The 19,215-nt window shown below is 38.4% G+C and overlaps 1 protein-coding gene across 1 annotated transcript in view; it reads left to right on the forward strand.

Moving 5' to 3' along the window:
* The window catches only part of IMMP2L (inner mitochondrial membrane peptidase subunit 2), a 478,086-nt gene that overhangs the window by 312,787 nt on the left and 146,084 nt on the right, over positions 1 to 19,215 (forward strand). Inside the window, exon 4 of the mRNA XM_055711827.1 lies at positions 1,782 to 1,847. Within this exon, the coding sequence (XP_055567802.1) occupies positions 1,782 to 1,847 (66 nt within the window). The remainder of the gene's footprint in view (positions 1 to 1,781; positions 1,848 to 19,215) is intronic.

The raw sequence follows: 19,215 nt of genomic DNA on the forward strand, positions 1-19,215 counted from the left end.
AAAGTGTGCTGTTTTTACTTAGACTGCTCTGATTCAGAATAAGAGGTGGTCAGTGCTCAATTGAGTGTGAATTGAAGCCTGCTAGGGTGCAGCATCAGAAAGCACTGTGGATACTCTGTATCTTTAAATCAGCATCTAAAACTTGATTAATTCCTCCCAAGACTAACAAGTAGAATACTACTAAAGTGTGTATTCTCAGCCTGATAAAGAACATGAAAGATAAGACTGAGCTGAAATATACAAATCTTTGGGTAAAATTAATGCTAAATAAAATATTATCATAAATTATATCATGATTTGAAGATTCCAGTGATGACTAGGGAATAAAAGTATGGTCCTTATTGATGTCCACAGCTCCACACTGCTTTGTAAAAATAGGATTTTCAGGCTTGGTAAAATGTAAAGTGAAACTATTTGGTATTTTGCAATTCAAAATTATGCTTCTTGAATTTTGTATCATTACATTGAAATAGAAGTATGTCTCAAATATATTGACACACACAAAAAAATCCAAATCACTTTTCAAATGTTTGGAATACTTTTTTCACTTCCTATAAAAAAAAATAAATTGAAAAGTCTGAAAATATTTTTCTTTTTAGCTTTTGGAACTGAAAGTGAACTGCAAATGCCTTTAGTCATGCAGCAGTGTGAGCAAGTTTTTCATCCAGATTCATCTCAGCTTTGCTTTTTAAGGACATGTAATCTTAGTGTGCTATCAGTTGACTAGAGATGAGCTTAAAGGTACTGGTCTATTGTAAGGGTGTCATGGCCAATGTATTTAGGCGTGAAAACTGTAATATAAAGCTCTTGCAACTTCATGTCTAGCAGGCTGTACTTGGAGTCTAATAGACAGAACCTAAACATCAGCGGAAAGTCAAAATGATTTGTTCCTTCACTGACTTTCTTATATAAAAGCAGCAGATAGAAAGATTTTTTTAAGTAACATGAAAACACTCTACTAAATTTGCATAGTTAAATAATTAAAAGTGAAAAATTGAAAAAAAAAAAAGGTAAAGTATATAGAAAAGAAAGAAATCTTGTGGTGCACATATGTCTACATTAACCTGTCAAAACTATTTGTTTTCTGATTGTCCTGTCTATTAATATACATACAGCCAGTTGGAGTATTCAGGCCGGGCATGCGAGTTCAGCTTTGGTTTCTCATAATACTACATAATGCATGATCAGAATCCACTCAATAAAACATGCTTATCAGAAAATAACTTGAAGTGAAAACATGTTATTTCATTAAGAAGCTCTGGATAAGGATGAAACCTTCAGAAAATTTTACAACTTTTTTTAAACTTCCATAATTTCCTAGGCAAGTTTTACCTAAATTAGTGATTGATATATGAATATAACATAGGGAGCATTTTTTTTTTTCCCAAAGTGAGTGAATGACATGAATGTTTGAACACAATATGATGGGAAATTCAGGTTTCCATATGTTAATCTATTTGCAAAAGTACCCTCTTCACTGGTAGTGGGACGTTCTACTTTTAATGTTGTAGAGTGTAATTTTCATGATAAAAGGTATGTTGATTATTGTGGTGTCTGTAAGCCAGTCCATTTTTCAGCATTTACTTTTCAGTGATGGTTTGCAATAGGAATGATTACAGTAGCTTCACGTCAGTGTGGAACATCGTGATTGATGCTATATCAAGGAGAACATGGAATCTCCTAATGACTTTTAATAGTGTCTATTTCTTTGTGGAATTTCTTTTCATTTTCTTAAAACAACAGGAACATTACTGATTGTATAACCTTATTCCCTGTCTCAGGTCTCCTAGAAACCCTGAACAGAAGATCATTAAACGAGTGATTGCTCTTGAAGGAGACATTATCAAGTAAGTATTTTAAGCCTTAGTCTCTAAGTCTTTATAGGAATAGTGCAGCTTTTCAGTGGATTTTAAATCAGTATCCTAGACAACGAGAACTTTCTAGTATTTTCTTTCTATCTGTTCTTAACAGGGATGTCAGCATTGTACCTGTCTCTTTTTTAATGAGAGGAGAAATGCTACACAAAACTGCTCATTCTCTCATGAAAGGTACATGGGTGCAAATAATACTTATTTCTTAGAATATCTCTGCCACACGTCAAGGCAGGTAATTGTACAGCATTTGTTCAATAAGATGATATGGCTGTGATTTTTCAGTTAGAGACTCCAGCTGCTGTTTCATACTGTGGTTGGTAAATAAAAGTAGGGTGGTTTTTAAAGTTTGTTTGTTTGTTTCATTTTTTTTAGGGGATTAATTTATTTTATTTTATTTTTGAGGCAAAGAACCCTCACAGACTACTGTCTTCACTGCAGTGTGTAGGAGTCTATAGGGAATACCCTGGAACTGATATGGAGTAAATTATTCTATCAGAAAAAAAATGTGTAGCAAGAGTAGACTCTAGAGTACTTCAAGACTTGGTTTACTCTGACAGATAGACCTTCCTACTGGGGCTACGTGGAAATAAATTACTAGTAGATGTAAATCAAAAGTTTTTGTGAGAACAGTATTATTTTGATGAAAATGCTTGTTTGAAAAGGTTTCTTTTTCCCAGGTACAGAATACAATTGGCATAGAGCTGGAAGTGTATATCCCTAGTTTCCCACACTATAATATGAATGACCCTGGGAGCTCTCAGACAATATGGCAGACTGAGACTCAATTCATTTAGATAATAACTCTTGCACTGGTGTGGTGAATACTTAACAAGTACTTGGCAGCTGCAATTCAAATCAAGTATTTGAGTGTGATCTCAATGAGTCCTAGTGAATAGCAGCACTGGTGGGCTTTTGGGTGCTTGGAATATGTCTGTTGAAGCAAAATATCTGAAATAACACACACTAAGAAGATAATTTGATGTCAAAACCTATGGGCATTACAGCTAAAACTAGCTATCACTTTAAAGAACTAAAAACAGGGGTAGTGTGCATTACTGAGTGATGCCTTTTATAGACCTACATCCCTAAGAAGGTACTTATTCCTTGATGTAGTTGATATTAGTGCTGTAATTCATATAAGTATAAAACTGGTGTGTTCATGATTCAGTATTCCTCATTCATTTCTGTAGTAATGTCAGAAAGAGATCGCAATATAAGGCAATTTCAAGTGTTACTTTTCACTGTTCTATAATATTCACATAGTTGTCTGAATTTTTGAAACTGAATATCGTTTTTAATAATACAAGACATTTAATAAATTAAACTCCAGATGTAGGAAATTAATTATGCTGTACATTCAAATGCCTTAAGACTCTGAAGTTTTCATTAACTTCTGTGGGTGTTCTTGGCCAAATGGACAAAGGTATGGGGCGTAATAGCTCTCAGATTGTTAGCAGAATACTGATGAGCCTGTAGGTTAGTGAATCACTCATGGACACAAAAGTGAGAGAGACATTCTACAATGATCCTCATTTGTCTGTGGTAAAAGAGGTTAGATTAATTTATTGATAGAAATATTAATCTCAGTAATTCAGATGGGCATTTTTTCTATTTAAATGCATGAAAATTGTCCCACGGCTGTTTGCTTTAACTGTAGAAACTAGTTTTTAGCTAAAGAATAAATTATCAGACTACTATAACTTATTAAGTTTTTATTACGTATTTGTACATTACATAAATGTAAGTAATACTTGCTGCTCTTCATAGCACTAGGGTAAAGCAAAAGCTTAGATAATAAGATAAAACAGCAAAGCTGGCAAGGTTGTTCTAAAATGTATTATTTTTGTTGTGATACTGCAAGCAGGTATGTGAGTAGGATATTTGTGAGTGAAACAGACAACGGGTAACTGAAAACATGTATAGAAAACATAAATAGATTTTGATTCCTATTTGATGTCTGAAGAGATTCTTTATTACAAACCAAAAAGAATTGGGTTTTATATCTTAAGATTTTGTATCTATATATTTTTATATACTGAATTATTCCTGATCTGCATGCAGTGATGCTGTGAATGAAACTAAAAGTAACAAGGACAATGTACAAAAATGTATCTGAAAGTATGGGACTTTTCCCTCTTGTTCTGACTCTTTTTTGGTATGGGTGAAACATGATGCACAACTAATACATACTGACCTTGGAGGAATATTTGAACGTCCTCGTTCCTAATATCAAGTCTTTGAAAGGGAGTATATATATATGCCTGTATGCTAAAAAAACAGGCACTTCTTTAAGCCTTTTGCTGCTCCAGTAATCAACCAGAATTCCTTCTTGCTGAGAAAACATCTAGTCTCACTACAGAGCAGTTGTTTCAGTTCCAAGGTACAGAAAAATGGGAATCATCAGTTAGATATGTTGGGGCCCTAGCACATATGGGGCTGTTTGTGGGTACAATGGTTTTGCAGAGGTAGTGGTTATACAGAGAGTTGTGTTTTGTGGGACATTTTATGTGGAAGGTCAGTGCAATGTACAAAGCCTATCTGTTGCTCTGCAAATTTTGCTTGGTGTCATGTGACAGAATTAATTAATGCACACTTTCAATGGTGAGTCTTCCAGTCTCCCATTGTAAAGAAAGGATTCCAAATAACTGTGATTTGGAAGGTATTTTCATGTAGTGCTCCATGAGATAGGTAATAAGACAATATGATCTGTGAGTCTGTAATTATGCTTTCATAGATGAATGAATTACCTGTATTTATCTATTTGGTGCCTGATTAGGGATAATTTGTCACAAGAATACTGTGTTTTCTCATATTATCAATTAAAATAAGTTAGTTAGCATTTTACTATTTGTTAATTACCAAAAGTAATGAAAGATCAAGTAGGCAGAGCCATCAGTACTGTAGGAAAGGTTCTTTGTATTTTGACCTGAGTTGAGGTGTCATGGCAGAAAAAATCTGTTTTTCAGTTCTTCCTTTCTAAAAGCATTAAATAAGTTTTAAAAAGTTACATTTTGCAAAGAATAATGTCTGTCTTCTAGTTTTTGAAGAGGAATGTAGTTAAGAGATCTGCAATGGGTCCGTTTTGACCTTTCATTTTGTATTTTTCAGGTAATCAGGTGTTATGGGCTACATAGTACTTCACCTTTTGAAATATGCTTTGAGGGACTGAAAAATGCTACAGACTTACTGCATAAGAATTCTGGCACTTTGATTTTCTGTTCTGGTTTCCAGTCAGTTGGTAGTCCTGGTGAAGTGGGTTCAGTAGTGTTCTGTAAATCCCCAGGAGCATATAGTACATGCCACAGACCTGTAACAGATAATTTAATTTGGATAAGCTAGTAGAGCTTCCTCTTCAGAACAATTTCAAGAATAGACAGAAAATCACCATTTAGCCCTTGAGAATGAATCTATAGGTCAGCTTGTATATAGACAATATTGCAAAGCATAGCTCCCATCGATCAGCCTTTCTTTTGTCTTCCATGGATTCACAGGAGAATTAACTTTAAGTAGGAAATTATTACAGTGGTTCCTGAAGACTGTTTACATGATAGTTCTTCCAAAGGAAGCCTTATTTTAAAAGTCAATATAATCCAGTCTGTTAAAAATTAATATTGGTGTTATAAAACACTTTGAATAACTTGAAATTAAACTTATAAAAACTCATTTATCTTAAATGCAGTGGTGGAAATTAAAAAAATCTATAGTAATCTATCACAGATGAGTTATGGTACGATTCAGTAACGCAAAGAAATGAAGATTTATGCAAAGTGAACCAAAACTGAGTTTAAACTTGCCTCTCTCAGTAGGCAAGGGGGCAGCGGCGGCGGGCCGGGCCGAGGGCCGGGGCGCACCGGGACCCGCGGAGCCCCACCGCGGCCGGCAGCTCTAGCGGGCCCGGCCGGACCGCGGCGGGTGTCGGGGGCCCGCGGCAGCGCCGGGCCCGGGCCGCGGGGCGGCACTTGGCGGGCGCGGGAGGCCGCGGGGAGCGCCCCGCACCGGGCGTGTGTGCCCGCGGCCCCGGGCAGCGCCGCGGGGCTCTGCCGCAGCGCCGGGCACTCGCCTCGGCTGCAGCCGCTGCTTCTGCGCCCAGCTGCCGGCCCGGCCTGAGAGCGGTGCTGCCTTCCGAAGGTGCGGCCGAGGGAGGCCACAACTCGTCAGGAGAACAGACGGCTGCCCGCTGCGGCTGCTGCACCGGGGCACGAATGGCACTGCAAACCAGAACCGGGGCGGAATCAAGGAAGACTATAGAGCCCTGGTGATGCTAGTGAAAAATGTCGGTGCCCAAGTTATCTTGTCTTCCATTTTACCAGCAGGAGGAAAGGGTGCAGTCAGAAGTAGATGCGTAATGCAAATCAGCTTCTGGCTTCATAGATGGTGCCCTTGTGAGGGTTTTGGCTTCTATGTCAACTGGTCATTCTATGCCGACTGTAGCCCGTTAGGGAGGAATGGGATCCACCTGCCTAGAAGAGACAAGGGGATTTTTGGCAGCAGGCTGGCCAGCTTGGTGAGGCAGGCTTTAAACCAGGGGTCCTCAAACTTTTTAACCAGGGGGCCGGCGTGCGGATGCAGTGGCAGGCAGTCACCTGCAGCTTTTTGGTTTCCCGCCCCAATCCCGGCAGGGGGGTCTGTAAATACCGGGGGCCGGATTGAGGACCCTGGGGGCTGTATCCAGCCCGCAGGCCGTAGTTTGAGGACCCCTGGTTTTAACTGAAGGAATTGGCTGGGGGGTGAGGGATGTCCAAAGTCACGACGCTAACACCATCACATCCAACTGGGGAATAAGCCAGGCCAACAGCAGTGGCAACAAATCTTCCACAGCTGCCTCTCAAGATACAAACCAGAAGGCCGACCACCTCCAGGGTGCGTGTGGCTGTGGTGGATCCTTTTGGCCCCTTTTGGGAAAACTGCACGCTCTGTTGCCTCTCTGAAATACCTGTACACCAAGGCATGCAGTGTGGGGGATACACAGCAAGTGTTAACGATCCATGTGTGGTCACAGGGCCACAATCTCATTACGATTGCAGAGACATGGTGGGATAGCTTGCATGACTGGAGTGCTGTCTTGGATGGCTTTGTACTTTTTAGGAAAGACAAGCCAGCAAGGCAAGGTGGTCGAGTTGCTGTTTATGTGAGAGAGCAAGTGGAATGTATCATGCATCGAGCTCTGCCTATGGGTGGGTGAAGAAGGAGCTGAGAGCTTATGGGTGAGGGTTCAGGCACAGGCTAAAATGGGTGACACATTGTGGATGTTTACTACAGGCCACCTGATCAGGAAGAGCAAGTTGATGAGGCCTTCTACAGAGAGCTGGAGGTGGCCTCACGATCACAGGCCCTAGTTTTCATGGGGGACTTCAACCACCCTGATAGCTGCTGGAAAGACAACACAGCCAGGCACACATGGTCCAGGAGGTTCCTGCAGAGACTGATGATAAGTTTTTGACACAGCTGATGGAGGAGCCAGTGAGGCAAGGTTGCTGTTGTACCTTGAACTAACAAACAAAGAAGGACTGGTTGGGAACATGAATGTTGGTGGCAGCCTTGGCTGCAGTGACCATGAGATGCTGGAGGTGAAGATCCTGTGTTGAGGGAACAGGGCAATAAGTAGGATTGCAACCCTGGGTTTCAGGAGAGCTAAATTTGGCGTCTTCAAGGACCTGCTTGGAGGCATCCCATCTGTCAGGGCTCCAGAAGGCAGGGGAGTCCAAGGGAGCTGGCTAATATTCAAACATCAGTTCCTCCAAGCTCAAGAGTGATGCATCCCCATGAGTAAAAAATTATGCAAAGAAGGCAGGAGATAGGCATGGATGAGCAAGGAGCTTCTGGCAAAATTCTGGCCAAAAAAAAACCCAGAAGGAGGAATTTTACAGGACGTGGGAAAAGGGACAGGCCACTTGGGAGGAATACAGGTGTGCTGTCAAAGCATGCAGGGAGGTGACAAGGAAGGCTAAGGTCTGTTTGGAATTAAATCTGGTGAGGGATGTCAAGGACAACAAGAAGGCCTTCTTCAAGGAGATCAGTAGGAGTAGAAAGACCAGGGAAAATGGGGGCTGCTGCTGCATGAGGTTGGTGCCCTGGTGACGAAGGACACAGAGAAGGTGGAGCTACTGAATGCCTTCTTTGCCTCAGTCTTTGCTGTTAAGGCCAGCCCTCAGGAGTCCCAGACCCTGGAGGCAAGAGAGGAAGTCTGTAGAAAGGCAGATTTTCCTTTGGTCGAGGAGGATCATGTTAGAGATCACTTAAGCAAACCTGACACCCACAGATCTATGGGCCCTGATGGGATGCACCCCCAAGTGTTGAATGAGCTGGCAGTTGTTATTGCCAAGCCTCTCTCCATCATCCAGGCCTTCACCATTTAATCACAGAGAAATAATTCTATGTTCACTAGTGCTGTAGCAAGAGTCATCTTGTTTCCTTTCCATCCTGACATACACACAAAGACCTCTGGTAATTATTCTGAGGTACTGGTGATGTGGTAAGGTACTGCTTGCACTGGCTCAATGTTGGAATAGAAAAAATGGATTATCAGTAGAAGACATCAAAAGGCTAGGAATCACAGTTGATCATGATACATGGGGTATGTTTGTGGCTGTATCCTATTCCCTTCTTCCACAAAGCTCACTGTCTCTTTCTTTGGGTTGTGAGTATAGATCTGTGAGTGTGAGGATCCGCACTGGGAAGATTGCCATCAGAACTGACAAAAATGAGAACTGGTTGTGCTCTATGGAGATGCAGCATTGTCCTCAGATTACAGATTTTAGAAGATCTTTCCTTTTGACTAATTGCAGGTCTCCTATTGTTGTGTCTTTGTACTTTATGTATCTAAAGGATGTAGTAGCAGTCAAACTGCCCCTTAGATTAAAAACTCTTTGCCTTCCAAAATATTTTTGTTTTGTGGCCATGTGTACAGCATGCATATCTCGTAGGTTTTATGCAGTTTATTTTGAAGTGCTTATTGTTAGGTACAGACAGGATTTTTTTTGAAGTGCTTATTGTTAGGTACAGGCAGGATTTTTTTTTAAGCCAAAGAAAGCTTTTATTATGTTCCAGCTATACTGCTCTGTCATGGCTCCCCAGCATTGATTGTATCCTTTCAAGTATCCTAAATGGAGTTTGCATTGATTTTGACTCCATTTCCATATGCAGAGTCCTTGCATGACTGGACTCCATTTCTGTAAATGCAAATGATGGGAATATATATTGGTACAGCATCTTTGAGCTATAAAAACTATCTGACAAACCCAAGATGAAGAGTTTTTCTGTATCCATAATGAATTTCTAAGTTTCTATAGATCTTTAGGCCCAGTAATGAAGACCTGCAAAGCTGGATTTCTAAAATTTGGCATTCTTCATACTATTATAAAATACGGAGAAATGTTTTTGCTTTGCATTAGATTTTGGTTGTAATAGTTGAGGAAAATGCATGAAGAGATAGAAAGAATAAGAACAGAAAGTTCAAGTTCAGGAGAAAAATGTACAAATGTGCTATCTTTTGTTTTCAGAAAATAAAAGGTAAAATAATTTTTCACAAAGGCACAATATATGAACATACAAAAAATAGAAAGACATAGTTTTCCAGAATAATTTTTTACTTTTTTTTTCACATTGGAAAGTGTGAGTGTTAATATTATAGCCATATTTACTCATTGTTCCACTCAATAAGGAATTCATTCCTTTAATGTCCGTAACATTTTAAAGACATATATTCTTCCTAACAGTAGATAGCAGCAGTAAAATTGCTAAAATATTGTGTATATCATCAATACCATTTCTTCGATATTTCAGTTGGTTTCATTTGTCAAAATTCACTGAAAGTAATGGAGTTACAATGCAGAGCCAGTGTGACCTCTGGAACTCTTAATATTAAAGGAAAAAACCCAGGGTAATATGATTCTCTGAGATTGTACAGAATTTGCAGTGTTAGCTTATAGATAAAAGAAACAACATATCCTATTACCTCTGAAGTAAGGAGGTTTGATTTGGACAACACTATGAGACAATAAAAAAGAGACCATCAATAACGTGAGTTTTCAGAGTTACTATTCAGACTAAACCCAAAAGTACTAAAAATTGAGTATGCAATTGCAATTGCAATATATAGTCAGCTACTCTCCATTACTGTGTGTCTGAATCAAGCCACAAATGACAGCTGCATTTATAACAGGGAGAAAGGGTTTTTTTATTATTTCTTCCTTTTTTCTTCCTCTTTTTTGTTTTGGGCTTTTTGTTTGTTTTTGGTTTTGTTTAATTAGAGGAGCAGCGCTTTAAAATGTGAAAAGCAGCATCTCTTTTAAGATAGCGTATCTGTGAACACTGCGCATAACAGGTCTCAGTAGTGCTCAAAGACTATTTTAATCTGCCAAAGTAGTAAACAGTGGGGGAGTCTTTTAAATGCTCTGTAGGCACCTTGGAGTAACATTTCTCATAGCTTTCAATAAATCCCTGTAGTTATGCAGCCATGGTTATTGTGAAGTATACTTCAGTATATGCAGAAAGTGTATCTGCAGACACTTAATTGCCAGCATTAGCTGTAGCTGTGTGAAGTACCATTCTGTCTTGTGGTCATATGTGTTATAGAATTAAGAGAAAAGAGGCAGACAAGCACTTTGTCTTTAGCCTTGAAAACTACAAGAATGGAGAACAAAAATCTGGAAGAGATGGGAAAAGTACTGTTGAAGTATCATGGCCTGTCTGGACTGTGCTCACACCAGCAGCTGAGAGCATGTAACTTTTGCTGTTTTATGCCATTGGTCAATTGTGACGTTTCAAATGTGCAAATATCCAGCAGAGTTATGATCACCAGTTTGCTTCCCCTGACTGGTTTCCATGTGCTGGACGCTAAGCAGAGACCAATGTTAGAGCAGATAATACTACTAATAGGCAGATTTTTATTTTCTATGAAATTATCTTCTAGGATGTTGAGGCCTTTTGATAGGTTTTAAACACAAACATTATGAACAGGGCTGTGATATACACAAATGCTGTTTCAGGAAGAGAAAAATACCTTTGTGTCATAGACCACACATAGACTTCTGTGTCCAGATTTGGGCAGGAAGGACATTGGTAATCTGGAACAAATCCAGCAAAGGGCCTCAAGCCTTCAGGCTGGTCAGGGGCTGCAGCACTTGCCCTGTCAGGAGAGACTGGGGAGATGGGACTGCTCAGCCTGGAGAAGAGAAGGCTCTGGGGTCACCTAAAGCAATCCCCCAGTACCTGTGGGGAGGTTAGCAAGAAGGTGGAGCCAGGCATAGTGGTGCAATGGGCATAACTTGAGAGGTTCAGATTGGATAAGAGAAGCATTTTCTCCATGAGGTCAGGCAGTGGGTCAGTTGCCGGAGAAGGTGTGGTCTCCATCCTTGGAGGTGTTCAAGACATGACTGGATAAAGCCCTCAACAACCTTACCTTATCTTGTAGCTAACCCTGGTTTGGGCAGAAGGTTGAACTAGAAACCTCCTGAGGGACCTTCCAGCCTGAATTATCATATGATTCTATAATCTCAAATATTAATTTTCAAATGTGTTGCATCTTTTAGAGGAATGTTTTCTTTGTTAGAAGCTTAAACAAGTACCGTGTATTAATCTGGCTTAAGAGAGCATGTCTTTTGTAGGCATTTTTCTTTAAAGAAATACATTTGATTTCTGTTTCGCTGAAAGTTGATTTGCTGCCAAGACATCAGATGGTTAGAAAAGACATGCATACAAGTATAATCATCTCAATGGGAAGCTCAATAGATTGTCTTTATGAAGATTTTAAAAAAGTGAGCAGTGAGTAAAATGCACTAACACTTAGAAAATGCAATAGTTAATAAAATGCTTTCATTTATTTTGATTTCCACAAGTTATTTCCCCTTTGCTTTCTAAGCTACGAATACAAATGTCATTCGTGGTCTGAAATTTGGGACTCAAATCCATACTTAGGCATTAGAATAAAGGGTGTTTTTAGTAAAAATGGTCTGTCCTGAGCAGTTCAGGGCTTCATCTTCTCAACATTTGAACGTCTGCTTAAGTACTTTCTGGATAGAATTTGAGCTCCATTGCAACTCTGATGCTCATCTGTATATACTAAATTAAAAGCTCAGTGTGACAAGACCAAAGATGGGGGTAGGAGGCAGGAGATAGTATTAAAACCCATTTTATAGAAGAGGAAGTCAGTATGAAAGCGGTTGTTGTAGGCTTATGCTCACATAAGAGGTTTGTGGAACAGCCATTAACTGAACTCCCTGGGTTCCTCATCCTAGAAAATGAACAACAAGTTCATGTATTTTTCAGCAGCAGATTTTTCTAAGTGTGCTGGAAGGCAAACAAGGTTCAGAACCTGGTAATTCAGGCACGCACTTGCCTCCTGTAAATCAAAAGGATAATTTTTATTAGCTTGTGCAGTATTAGGATCAAGGATATTTTTATGTTTGCAAATTGAGGGAAAACACGCTTAAACAGAAGAGTCTACTCTGAATATTGTAAATGAATCTTATGGGTTATTTCATTTTACAGCAGTGCAAAAGTCCTCTCTGTCTTGCTTGAATATATCTAGGGTGCTGAACTCAGCCAGTGACACAGTGAAAGGATAGTATTCACCTACCAATAATGAGTAGAAAATTATCTTGTGAACTAGACTCAGTATGGGGTTGTTTCATTATCTGGATCATTATCATGGTTGCAGAGTCCCAAATAATGACTTTTTGTTTGGTTTTGTTATTTTTGGGTTTTTTTGGTGTTTTTTGGGGGGGGTTGTTTTGTTTGGTTTTTGGTCTGAATTCCTTTGTCTCCTTTGAAGGAAGAATTAAGCAGACGTTCTGTTCATTTCAAATCGAGTAGTGATAGGGTAATTACAAATTACGGAATTGGTGGTTTTTAAAAGGTACTGCTTTAGTGTGCACACATGCACACACACACACATATTCATTCACACTCTCTTCCCCCACCCCACCCCTTCCTTCTGTCCCCCGCAGCTGGAGATACTGCTCCCTCATGTGCTTCATTTAAGCTGACTACATGCATGATACTGCTCCAGTCTAATGAAGATTAATTTCCATCTCCACTCATATGTAGGGAAACAACAGCAGTTGAATCACTTTTGATACTGTATACAAAAATAGCATAGCTCCTCTCCAAAGTGTTCTTCCTAAATGCTCATCTTTCCAATGCTTTCCTCTGGGCTCCCTTTTGGAACTGCTGAAGGCAGCTTGAGTGAACACCATGTACTTGGCATTGCAATGAGCTGACAGGGACCACATGTCTGCTTACCAACTCCAGCTGAAGCACAATAACTTCTTAAAATGCATCAACACTGCCATTTGTGATGATCTGAACATACTCTCTCATAAGATCAGAGTCTCAGCTGGTATGAACCATCTTAGCTTTGTTAATGTTAAGGGAAATAGGCCAATTTAGTCTAAATAAAAATCTGGTTAAAACATTTCTTGGGATAAGAGCATATGTAAAGAAAACATTTTTTGTTGTAAGAACATATGTAAAGAATACAAAATATTACACCTCTTTAAAGACTTATAATTCATTTTGTACATTTCATATTTTTCTATTGAGTGGAGTAATGAATACAGAATTCTACACAGAATGAACTGATGATGCTTTATATCTTTTTATTTTTTTTTTTAGTAAAATAGTGTAAAGTTTTCCATTTGTTTATTTTTTTTTCTTCACTGGATTTACAGCTTGACAAAGTTTTTTCGTACCAGTGCATATCTTATAGCACTGTTGGTCAGCCATATGCAATAATTGCCCTTGTTTTAATTCAAAAAATTTGAAATTACTGTGTTTGCTATTACGTAAAACTTGCAAATATATGTTGGCAGAAATATTAATTGTAAATTGTTCATTTAAAAAGATTGCCTTCATAGTTTTGTGCTGCAAACTGATCTTGAAATGAGGTCCTGAATAGTTCACAGCAGCAGAACTAATAAGGTTTTGAAATTGATCACCCCAGTACTTATGAGATTCAAATGAGAATAAGAGGGAAAATGACTATTATCTTTTTTCATTATTATCAGACTGACTATTGTTGACATTCTGCTTCTGTGGAGTAAATTGTGTGATGAAACTGTAGTGTATTTTGGGTATAATGGGTAACAAGTCATTAAGCAGGGTCTCCAGCATCTGTGCATGGGGGAGCCAAAAATATTTTCTGCTTTACTTTAGTCTGTAGGCAGTGATTGCACAAATAATTTCTGCTCACTGACCATTATGCCACAAGCTTTTTAATATGCAGCCAAAAATATGTTATGATAAACTGTATGTCATGTATTTCTAGAACTTCAGGTATAGCATTTCTAATGACTGGGTTTCAATTTTGTATATATAGCAAAAATAAATTAGTATTTAAACATTTATTATAGCATGAAGGGGAGCAAGTGATAAATGCTGAAAATGATTGTGATAGGATTTGCTATAATTGAAAATCAAAGCATAGTGCCCTACAAGTAGAGGTGGGAGTATAATAAGTGATGGACCTCTAAAAGAGATAGAATAGAATAATGAATGAGGAAATCAATGAACAGATTAGAAATAGGTACGTACCTAAAAAAGAAAGGTGACCTTTAATGGATTTCAGAGGGCTGACTTGGTGACTGGGTAAATTAATCACAGTTCCACTACTAGTGCAACTTTCTGTACAAAATCCAAAATTGCCTGCATGCAATATTGTGGAAATGGATAACGTGTAATTAAAAGTAGCAGAATCATGTGTCTTTTCAGGAGTATTATTGAGCATGTCTTGTCATATTTCAGATAAAGTATATGTAGGTTTGATCATATTTAAAATAAGGATGTAGATTTCTAGTAATAAAAGTCATTCTACTGTTTCTAAAGCTTATACAGTAGTTAAAACTTTAATTAAACAGGCTTTCAAGAATGGGGAATAGAGACTAAGTTCATAAACCAGACAGATATGCTTTGTAAATGAAGAAGAAAACTAATTAAGCCAAGCATAGCAGCATAATATTAATTTTTAAAAACACTTCAAGCATACTTACAGTAAATCTTGCCACAGCTATTGCATATTTCCTAATGAGTTATTCTACAGTTTAGGTTCAGTATCTATGCTGCCAGCACTCCATAGCCAGGTAAAAAATTATATCCTTAGGTGTTATGCTAATGTTTATTTCAACACAATTAACTCTTTGAGCGTAATTTATGAAAAGGGTAAAATAACAGAAAGAACTTTTAGGTATCAGAATAGTTTTCATTCCTCTAAGTTTTATTCAGCTGGTGTTAATTCTAGTTTCTTTCCAATGAGACAGAGGTCAATATGGAGCGCTTGCTGGTCTCTATCAAGAACTCTCACACATGGGACAGAAGAGGGCTCACGTTTGTCATACGTATGGAAGGCAATTAAGGGAATCAGTGAACTTCTACCTTTGATTCCATATGAATACAAAATCCAACAACATGTTTTTGCATTGTCAGATTTAGATAGTTAAGTTGAAAGCATTTCTGATGTTTGGCTGCAGTGTTTGTGCTTCTGTGTTTCCTCAAACTATTTATCTAAAAAATCTTGAACATTTTTAATTATTTGAGAGATGTGATAACACTGTTAGGATGTTGCTTCTCTGGTTGGATTTCTGTATTTCTGTAAAGAAAGCTTTAGTTTCCTGACAGATTACTGAGAAATCCCTAATTCTTGTCATCGTCTGCTGGGCAATATTGATGTTGTTTGAACAGGTTCAGTTGGATCAGCTTTAGGTATGTTCTTTTGGGATCTCTACTACACAGAAACTGAAAATTTGGGTCAATTTTTGAAGTAATAACAAATGCCTGAGCACTTTTAAATCAAACTGTTCCACTCTGTCAATTCAAATATGCCTTTTTTTCAGAGAATATAGAAGTATATTTAATATTGAATTTTCATAATTACTTTCCTTCTGGCTTGGCCACATAGACAAACAGTTTCATTGCCCAAATGTGGGCAAAAGTAGCAGATATATCAGGAATATTATATACAAGTCTACTGATTTTTGTAGAAGACTTCTTAAAATCTGGAGTATTCTCTGTGTTACTCAAAGACTGAGCAGACAGGCTTACCTGTGAGGTCCATAGCTGATAGTATACATACTCGTAATGAAAAAAAAGAAAATTATTTGAAAATTAAAAAATAAAAATAAAAAGAGAGTGAGACAAAGAGAAGAGAAAGCTACACTAGTGGCCAGCTGGAAAGGAAGAGACTGGGATATCTCCAGGCAAGACTCCTCTTCCCATAATTTTCTCCAGTGGTACAGATATTCCCCTGAACACTTCCCACAGTGACTATACAGTTACAGAAGGACCATCTTGGTGTCCCAGCTGGTTTCTCTCACATGTTACTGTTGATGGTGCTGACTGCAGCACACAGATCAGGTGCAGATATTGCACTCATTTAACATGTTGCAAAGTTCTGTGCAAATATTTCTGGGTACTGCTTCTGTGCTATTTAAATAATAATTATCTACTAATGTTACCTACTAAGCTCTACATATTCCTGCCCATAAAGTTATAGAGCAAAAGCTACAAAGTGAGAGGTGAAAGAGGAGCAGGAGGATAAAGGGTGAATTAAAAATCAGTCATAATCTGTTGCCACAAGAAACCCATCAGAAACATATCAAAGTCTTGCAATTTGATGACGCAAGGCCATGAAGGCAAGAGCATTTGGGAGTGTAAAGTAAGAAAGTATTGCCACAGCAGCCTTGGGGTATGTCAGTGAAAGACAAAAGCAGACTTTAATGCTACAAGTTAAAGGTTACAGGGCTGTAAAGGAAAAGCCCCTAATGTTACTAACCTTAAAGCACAGGGCAACAGCTGTACCTTTCATTTCTCTGTGCATAATGTGAATCATTATGATGATGATCTTTGTGGTTTAACCTCAGCTGGCAACTAAGTACCATGCAGCTGCTTGCTCACTCCCCTTGCTCACTCCGTGCCTCCCGCAATGAGATGGGAAGAATAATTGGGGAAAATGGTAAAAGTCAAGGATTGAGATAAGAACAATTTCGTAATTGAAAGATAATAATAATAACAAAACCAACAACAACAAAACCACCACCACCACTAATAATAATAATAATAATAATAATAATAACAGGGAGAGAATGGGAGAGGAATAAAATTCAAAGGTAAGGCCGGGGAGGGGTGGGAAGTGATGCACAGTACAATTGCCTACCACCTGCTGATGCCCAGCCTGCCCCTGAGCAGTGACTGGCAGGCCCCAGCCAACTCCCCTCAATTCCTGTACTTAGTATGATGTTCTATGGTATGGAATATCCCTTTGGCTAGTTCAGGTCACCTGCCCTGGCTGTGTCCCCTCCCAATTTCTTGTGCCCCTTGAGCCATCTCACTGGCAGGGTCTGTGAAAATGAAAAATCTTTGACTTAGTATAAACATTACCCAGCAACAACTAAAACCATCAGTGTGCCACCAACATTATTCTCACACCAAATCCAAAACACAGCACTGCACCAGCTACTAAGAAGAAAATTAACTCTATGCCAGCTGAAACCAGGACAGTGATGTAAAAGAAAAGCCATTTTGTAGGTAATTTGAGACTCTATTTAATGTGAAGATTTAAAAAATTTTCATGGACAGAACTAACCATTTACAGTAGAAATACTCACGTAACAGTTAATCAGCTTCTGTAGTGCAACGTAGTGTAACTCATCCTCTAACCCCCCTTTCTTTTCTTTTAAGTTTTAAGGAACATTTTAGGAAATTATGTTTCTGTTCACCCCCTCTTCCCTCACCCCTTATGCTCATGTATCCTCTATACATACTGTACCACTGCTAAAGTCAGTCTGTAAGAGCCTCTACATAGGTAATTGTGTTCTGTTCCCGTGCATCCTTTGATATACATAACAGAGTTTGAGGACTCTTTTAAAAATATTTACATATCTGTATGCACTATCCTTTCATACACTGGCATGTGAGGATAATTTTGATCATACTAGGATATGTTGAACATCTACTCTTTGGCCCACAGTTGTTTTTCACCAGAGTTTAAAAAGTTTCTGGCAAGTTTCATCTTTTAGGTGCTCAATTCTCTTCTGCTGTACTTAACTGTTAGATACTAACTGTTGCCAGGACAAGGGCAAGAAATTAGCATCTTTTGCTGAAAGATGGGGTTTTTTTTCCCTTTTTCTCTTAGTGGCTAACTGCTGAAAGAAAATAATGTAATTTGTATTTGAAATTTTTGAATCCAAGGTCTTACCATTGAAAGTTGAGTGATGAATTAAAAATGTATTTTTGTACAACCTTTAATTTCCAAAAGGAAACCACAAGTTTTACAGGCCTTATAGGTGGGATTCAGTTGCTTAAACATACCTGTCTAGTGGCATTTTAGATGTCCTAGTTATCCTGTCTGGGCTTATGAGCTACAGTTTCAGAAAGGCACAATTCTCTTGAACATTGTGTTATAGCTGCCCTTGTCATGAGGATGTCTCAGCAGACTACCTAAAATAGCACCAGTCACTTATGTGTAGGCACACGAGTCACTCTTCATAACAAATTAGAAGGTTTATGAGAAGCAATTAAAAATTTCATGCTGAAGTTTTGGCAAACATCCAGCAACCTTTTGGGGCTTAAATCTTCGAGTCATTTACTGTATAGGAATTGTTCTTTGAATTTTCTTCTGTGTATGTGAAGTTAGCTTAAGGATGGTGTACATCTTTGGAGTGTAACAGCAAGTGAAAACCATTTGTATTTGACTCATTCCTTGTATCCTAAGTATCCTCACTGGCTGATATTTGAATAATGGTCACTAATAGAAGAGTGTCCCTCATGTTAAGGTGTCTGACCAGCTTCCAGTGTAATTGTTTTGTAGACATTATTTAACATATGATTGCTGGGACAGCTGCTCTGTTCTGGAGAAGAAATTTGTATAGACCACTGGCAGCGACAGCTTACAGTAAGGGCAGAAAGTGACAAGGCACTCTTTGTGCTAAATTTGTAAGCCCTTTAAATATTTTGTATAGTGTACCTGGATTTTCAATGTGAATATAGAAAACATATATATAAATATATCTACTCATATAAATGTATTTTTATAAATATGTGTAGCTGATATATACATGAATGAGAAAAAAAAAACTTGCCAAACTTATCAAAAATCAAGAGGTGGAAGATAGGTCTGCTGGGAACAGAACTGATAAATAGATTGAAATGAACCATGATGCAGCTATTCAAACCTAGAATCTGTGTTGTCACTTTACAAGCAACTGAAGCTTTCAGTCTAAATATAAATGAAGTATATAATATATGCTTAAACACACTGACTTTAATTGCAAGATATTCAAAACATCCGTTACTCACTGGAGACAAATTCTGCTTAAATTAAATAGAACCAGATCGGAGGAATAAACTTCAT

The sequence above is a fragment of the Falco cherrug genome, chromosome 5 (assembly GCF_023634085.1).
Source record: "Falco cherrug isolate bFalChe1 chromosome 5, bFalChe1.pri, whole genome shotgun sequence".
NCBI classification, from domain to species: Eukaryota; Metazoa; Chordata; class Aves; order Falconiformes; family Falconidae; genus Falco; species Falco cherrug.